The sequence below is a fragment of the Dipodomys merriami genome, unplaced genomic scaffold (genome assembly GCF_024711535.1).
Source record: "Dipodomys merriami isolate MVZ:Mamm:240054 unplaced genomic scaffold, mDipMer1.0.p SCAF_20, whole genome shotgun sequence".
Lineage (NCBI taxonomy): Eukaryota > Metazoa > Chordata > Mammalia > Rodentia > Heteromyidae > Dipodomys > Dipodomys merriami.
Genome location: NW_027203382.1, coordinates 25409305 through 25416466, shown reverse-complemented (window position 1 = coordinate 25416466; position 7162 = coordinate 25409305). Strand labels below are relative to the sequence as shown.

The window sequence follows — 7162 nt, the reverse complement described above, 5'->3', positions numbered from 1 at the left end:
AAATTTTATTCAATATTATGCAACTGCATAAGTATAAATATTTGTTCAGTATACAACAATTATGACATCCATGGGGGAGGGGATTTCTTAGAGAAAATAAGACTGCAAACACTTTATTGCACAGATCCTAACAAACTTTTAAGCTGGTAAGTCTACAGCTGGGAGCACTTACCGAGGAGCACATCTTAACAACCACAAAGAGACTGAGCAAACCAAACACAGAACTTCTAACCAGCTGATTGGAGAGTCTCACAACAACAAACAGGTATCACATGAATGCAACCTTAAGTACTCTTTACTCATCCAAAATGCAAAAAACATATTTGGCAAAAAATGATAGTACACTATACAAAATATACATAAAAATATCCTTTGTAAACAAGCAGCTAGTTGTGCTTCAAAGAAAACTGGACAGTGGAAAGAAAAGAAAATAAACAAGGTTGTAAACCATGAACTATCTCCTGGATAGACCTGCCGTGATGTCTTTAGTGTTGAAAGCTTAGGTTATGACAACTGCTAAACAGATATGTATCATAAGTGTTGAGACCATTTTTGAAACTCATTTTAACTTCTTGTGAAAAAAATATGTTTGTTTCTTTGACAGTTTCACAGTGTAGTGATGAGGAAGAGCTAAAAATTTGGGAATAACTAACAATTGTGTAGGGGTAGAGAAGGGCAGAGAAGACATTTTTTCTTTTTCTTTTTTTTCTTTATTATTATTATTTTTTTGCCATTGCCAACTTACTTTACAAGGAAGGACAACTGCAAAGTCAGTAATGTCTTTGTTTTTGGAGTGTTTACAGCCTTGCCAAACGATTTATAATCCACAGGGCTGTACGATGATGCTGTGCTTATATAAACAACTTTATAGCACAAAGATACTAAGACATCACCAAGGGGAGAGGGGAGTTGGTGCTAGATTGGTTATTTATTGGTCATTTTTTTCCTCTTATAAAACCAAAGTCCTGTCCAGGATCCCAAACATCTAATAAATACTTATCTGCATTGTCTCTTAGTGCCTTAGTACTTATGTCAGCAAGTGCCATCTTACAATTCAAAACAAGCCACCCCCCAAACCGCAACGACAACAACAACAAAAAAATCAAAAACCCCTCAGCACTAAAAATGGTTTGACAAATTCTACACATTTCATGGTATACAAAATTTAAATAAGGCTTAGCAAAAAGTAAAAAAGGATGGTCACATTCAAGCACCAAATAGCTCCATTAAGTCTTTGTTACAAAAATGCTGCTCTTTATTAGTACAGAATTTTTTTCTTTGCATACAAATAAAGAGATCGTGTTATGAACTGTATAGAGCTACTCGATGCATCAGAAACGAATGTGAAACCCAGGAAACTTGCTCAAAACAGCAGGTTTCACCTACAACATAAGGCCCCAGCTATGTTTAAAATGTATCTGATGTCCTGATTATTCTTTAGTATATATGCTATGATGCCCAAATCCACCTCCCCCCCTTTCTTTTCCTCAAAAAAAAAAAGCAAATTTAAAACCTCTTCCAATGCCTGATGCTTATATCACTTGACCTAAGTACTAGCAGAGTTGTGTGCAGCCAGCAATTTTTATTCCAGAACAGGGCTAGTGCAGAACCACAAAACGTGGTTGGACTTGCCACTCACAGCAGAGAGGCCTGAGTGTAAGAGCTTGAAAAGAAGAGAAAGAAAGAACAGAAATAAAGCTGATGTGTGTTTAGTCCCTGCTCGTCCTCATGTGAAGACCAAACATGGAATTCAGAGACAAAGACAACTGACCCTTTGGACAGTTGGCCCCAAAGACCAGAATACCCACTATGGTGACTGTGAAGTAAATGGCTAGCTCCATTTGCCCTGGCCATTCTTAATGGAGGAATGCAAATGCAGCAGTCAGAGCAGTTCTTGCTTTAGATCTGGAAATAGGTAGCCAGATACAGTACTATCAGAAACTCTGCTTTAAAATACACATGAAAAACTCACAATCTACTGTGTTTAGGGCTTTCTTTCATCTTGAACTCTACTTATAAAAACAGCCTTGAAATAGTCTTAAACCACAGACCAAAACATGTAGCTGAATGTGTACATGTATGAATATGGATGTCTCTATAGTTTTACACACACCCAGTTTTGACCATTATACTTCATTACTACGACATGATATTGGTAAAGATCTTAATTCAGAAAAGTTGTAGGCGATGATGCGATTGCAGCAGCAAGGTATAGACTCTACATCCCAAACCAAACACATTGCTAGGTATTTACAGAGACAATCTCTCTCCTCACCAACCTGTGCTGTATACTATCTCGTTTCTCACAAACACTAGCTGGTAAGCTTCGCCGGTTACTCCTGGGAAGGCATCTGGAAGGAGGTTTCCTCTTTCTGTCTCTATCCTCCACTTCCCGCTTCGTGAGGCTCCAAGCTCTGCCTGGCGGACATCCCCACACAGTGCTGGTTTTCATGGGTGGTCAAGACTCAGTTCCAGGTTCGGGCTGGGTCCCCAGAGCCCTGTCCTGTTAGGAGGCTTTTTTGTGAGGGCTGCTACGCAAACTCTCTTTGCCTCGCCTCTGCCGCACTACAAAGTCCTTCTCAGAGGAAAGGGTGAGAGGGCGGTCCAAGCTGGGGGCTGGGGGTGCCTTGGTCACCTCCCTGCCTGTGTTCTGTTTCCTGGCCAGGGGAGGCTGGGCCGAGGCAGGCTCTCTCCCTTTGGCTTCTCCCATGGTGGCAGTTACTGACAGTGCCCTGTGCCGATGGCCAGGTCCACCTGGCACGTGTGGGTCAGCGTGGTGAGACTCTTGGGCAGTGCCAGAGAGGCGGAAGGTTGGCAAAGAGTCACTCTTGGTCATCTGGGTTTTTCCATCCTCCTCAGACTGAGACTTCCGGTGGTCTCTGTGGCTGGGGCCTGCGGTCTCAGGAGTGACCCCTTTGGTCTTGGCAGGAGAGGGGTCAGTGCTGACTGTGGTGGATTCTGACGTGCCTGGCCGGTTCTCAGGGAAACTGGAGGAGAAGCTCAGAGTCTTCTCTGGGAGGGTGGCGGGGCGGAGGCTACTTTGTCCAGTGACCGAAGTTGAGCGTTTCATGCTACTAGACTTACTAGCCTCGGCTGGTGGCTTCTGAGAAGCAGGCGTTTTCCCCTTGGCCTCTGGGAAGCCCTTCCCCACGCCCACGACTGGCCTCTCTGAGCCTTTAGCCCGTGTGTCACCGTGCCCGTGGGAAAGGCTGGCTTCCAGCTTGTTGTCAGCTGCTGGAACATAAAGTGCTTCTGTGCATTTCTTGCCCTCTGGCTTCCTATCTGTGGGTGTGACCTGCTGATTGGGGCTTCTTTCTGTCTGTCTGCACAGAGGGGGGCAGTCTTTCACAGTGGATGGTTTGGGGTGCTTTGGAGACAAGCTTTGCTTTTCACTGGCAGCGGGAAGTTTCTGGTCTACGGCCTCGCCGAACTCTAGGTGTCCTTGCCTTGGCAAATGCACTGGCTTCTCTTGTGTATCCAGTGGCCGTCCACCAATGGTGGCTTTCAGCCTGGCCTCAGGAGGACCCTCTTCAACGTGCAGCGGGCTGGAAGGACCCCCTTCTCCATGGCCCACCGCATCACTGGCTTTGCTCTGGGTGGCTGGGACAACGAGAAACACATCCATACACTTGCTAGTGCTTTTCTCCTCTCTGCTGGAGCCACCCAGGGATTGCGTGGCAGGCTCTTTGCCCTTTGTAGCCCCAATGCTTGGCTTCTGGGATGAAAGGGGCCTGTCTGGGTGCTTGGGCTTGGGGGCGCTGGGGTCAAGGCTGGGCCGGGGCTTGTGGTTGCTGCTGTCAGTGTGCACAGCAGCAGGCCTGGAGGAGTCCTGGAGGCAGGGCCCGGGTTCTACAGGAGCGGGCTTGGTCCCAGGTTCCCTGGCGGAAGCAGGGATTGGGCTATTGCCGTGCTGCCACGCGGCCGGGCTGGGCAGCTCTTTGGTGGTCAGGACAAGTTGAGGGCCACTACTGATCACCCTTTGAAGAGGCTGTTCCTTCCTCTCTAGCTCCTTGGGACTCTGTTTCTGCAAAGGAATGAACGCAGGGAGCTTTTCGGTTCCTGGAGGCTCCGGAGCACAGCGGGCAGGAGGGACTTCAGGCTTGGGATTCAGGCCGTGTCTCCCCTTGCTCACCTCTTTTTCACAGTGGCTCCCAGCTGAGGGTGAGGGGTCCTCTCTGGCCAGGGCCCTCCCCTCATCTTTCAAGTTTGTTATTGCACAAGGCCCCCATGCTTTCTCCATGGCCTGAGTCTGCAGGTGGACATCTGGGCGGGTCCTTCCCCCCGAAGGCAGAGTTTTGGAACTGTCACTGGCTTTAGCTGTCTCTGGAGGATACAACTCCACTGAGGGTTCTCGGTGCACCTCTGCCCTCATGATAGCACGCTCACTCCGGGCTGTGGATGGCCCCCTCTCAGGCCGCTCTTTTGGGCTTGGCTTCTCTCTTGGGAGGACCTCTTTGGGTGGGAGGGGGACGCCTGGCCTGGCCGGGTCAGTGCTCTGCAGGGTCTGCCCTGGGCTAGCCATGACCTTGATGTCTGTGGACCGGTCCTGGTGTTTGGGACTCCCCTCCCGCTGCTGGGGCTGACTCTCCACAACTGTCACCGAGCTTCTGGCAGCAGCATGGGCAACTTTCCTGGTTTGTTTTAAGTCTGAGTCTGGCAAGGGGGCTGCTGGTGAGTTCTGGAGACCCCGGGCAGGGGGGAGGAACCGAGGCTCTAGCAGGTAGGACTTGTTCATCTTTAAGCTGGCAGGGTCACCCTTTTTGCCACTGCTGCTAGCGAGGGCCAGCGGCACAGAGGGCTTCATGTCTTCACCTGGGCTGGGGCTCTGCGCAGGCTCTGGGGAAGGCAGCTGTGTCTTAGAAGCATGAGGTCCAGATAGGAGAGCAATGTCCAGTGTGCCCTCGATGGGCTTCAGGCACGAAACTGACCTTCCTTCCAACTTATACTCAGAGGGGCTCTTCCTGACCGGCGACTCGGGGGCAGCCAAGCCTGGCTTCTCTGCTCCGCCATCCCCCCGGCCAGCTAAGGCTTTGAGGGGAACAAAGGACACACCACTCATCGAAGCCACATGAGCACTGCTGACATATGCCCGGCTCTCGGGCTCCTGATGTCCATTTGCAGGCCGGACTGGATTTCCCGCCGGGCATTCGTGGGTATTGGATGTCATCTTTGGCTTGAGCATGGAGCAGTGGTTATCGTCTTTGTCGTCGAGGGACATTTTCTTTCGGAGGTAATCAATATTGGCCAGCTTGCCGTCTAACTTGTCATTTCGAATGAATTCCTTGGCCTGGGAGGTCTTCTCTGTGCTCTCCCCTTTCCCAGGGGCGGGCCTCTCAGGGGAATGACAAAGCCCGTCCTGGAGCGTGGTAGGGGTACAGGCCCGTTTAAGGTCACCTGCACCGTGACCATGCTCCCCAGGGGCCAGGCTGTGGCCAGGCACCGTCCCATCTAGAGTCACCCCCTCGCTGGCCCGCACGCTGGCCTGCTTGTGAAGAGCATCTTTTAACAGGCTGCCCAGAGAAGGGGCCTCCACTGCTTTGTTATCAAAATGACCTGCCCTTTCTAATGGTTTGGGGTAGCTTTTCTTCTCTCTCTCCTCTAGCCTGAAGAGAGCATGACTTTCTGAATCACTGTTGAGGCTGGGGGCTTTCTGATGGGGGTCTTGTTTCTCTGGGAGGCCATCTGGTTTCTTCACGACCACTTTGGCCTTCAGTCTGTCCCTGTCTAGGTCATCCACAGATTCCTGCCGGCCCAACTTCCGGGACACGGGGCGTTTCAGGCAGCCCTGTTCCACAGGCCGGGCACGGCTGAGCGAAGGCGCATCACACACGTTTTCCTCCAGGCTCTGCAGGGTCATCTCCCGCTGGGACTGCTCGCGCTGCACCTCCTCCTGGGTCACCTCCAGGCTGTGCTTGCGGGAGCAGAGGTGCTTCTTGTCACTGCTGTAGGAAGGGGAGAGTTTCTCCTCAGACTGCACCCGCTTGAGCAGCGGGGAGCGTGGGGGCTCGGCACTCTTGGGCCTCACGATGTGCCTGACGATGGTGGGAGGAGAGTGCATCTTGCCAGGAAAGGCTTGTGCCATCTTGGCATTGCCCAGTGAATGTCCCAGCAGAGGGGATGGTGAGCGCTGAGGGGAGGTGGGCTGGGGGGTGGGAGAGGGTGTCCTGGCCAGTGGGGACAATGGGATGCTGCCAGCCGACTTCCGTCTTCCAGAGCGGTACCGCTGTCCACTGAGTTTGGGGGCCAGGCCGTGGAGAGTGCTTGGGCGGATGTGCCCAGACCCTGCTGGGGAGTTGGGAGCGCTAGAACTTGGGGAGCTGCTCTGGGAGGAATTTGTACCTGTGGGTGAAAGATAGAAGGCAGTGAGTACCCAGGGTCGTCTTCCTTTATCCCCCCCCCCCAGGCCTGTCGGGTAAAGGTGAGGAGTGAATGCTTCTCCTGTAAATCCCCTCATGCTAATCTTATTTCAATAGTCAGTGAACAGCCCCATCTGTGTCCTCCCTCCCGTCCTGCCGTTCATCTCTGCCATCTGCCTTCCCTTCCCGGGCCGGCCTGAGTGCCTGCTTCTCAGAAAGGATCAAGGATGACTTCACTTCCTCTCCACACACTAGGGTGTCAAGACCTGGGGGGTCACTCACCGGATGGGAAGTCAGGGGTGGAGCGATAGCTAGGGGTAGGAGAGCGAGGGGACAGGCTATGTGTCGGGGAGCCGGGAAGACTCTCTCCTGATGACAGAGACCGGTTCAAGCAGGAGAAACTGCGGCTGGTGTGGAGCAAAGGCGAGGGCTGCTTGGCTAGCTTTTTGAAAAGAGATCTCCTCCTAGTGTGAAACAGGAAATAATAGATCAGGTTTACTTTCAGATCCTCTCCTGCCTGCCCACGATATAGTGTCTTCACTCAGTGCCTGAGTGTCAGATGGCATCTGCCTGCAGAGAGTAGGAGGCTACTTCCTCATGAATGAGAAGGGAACAGTTCAAACTGGGTGCTGGTGGCTCACGCCTATAATCATAGCTACTCAAAAAGGCTGAGATCTGAGGATCAAGATTCAAAGCCAGCCTTGACAAAGACTGTGAGACTCTTACCTCTAATTAACCACCAAAAAAACTGGAAGTGGAGCTGTGGCTCAGGGACAGTGCCCAGGCCCTGAGTTCAAGCCTCAGTA

General features: G+C 51.5%; 1 protein-coding gene across 9 annotated transcripts in view; it reads right to left on the bottom strand.

The window, feature by feature from the left end:
• Positions 1-7162, bottom strand: part of Mast4 (microtubule associated serine/threonine kinase family member 4) — a 602193-nt gene continuing 595031 nt past the window's right edge. For all 9 annotated transcript variants that reach the window (XM_070031269.1, XM_070031266.1, XM_070031264.1 and 6 more), the window contains 2 exons: positions 6639-6820; positions 1-6339 (listed from right to left, as the gene is read on the bottom strand). In XM_070031269.1, the coding sequence (XP_069887370.1) occupies positions 2507-6339; positions 6639-6820 (4015 nt within the window). In that variant the 3' untranslated portion in view covers positions 1-2506. The remainder of the gene's footprint in view (positions 6340-6638; positions 6821-7162) is intronic.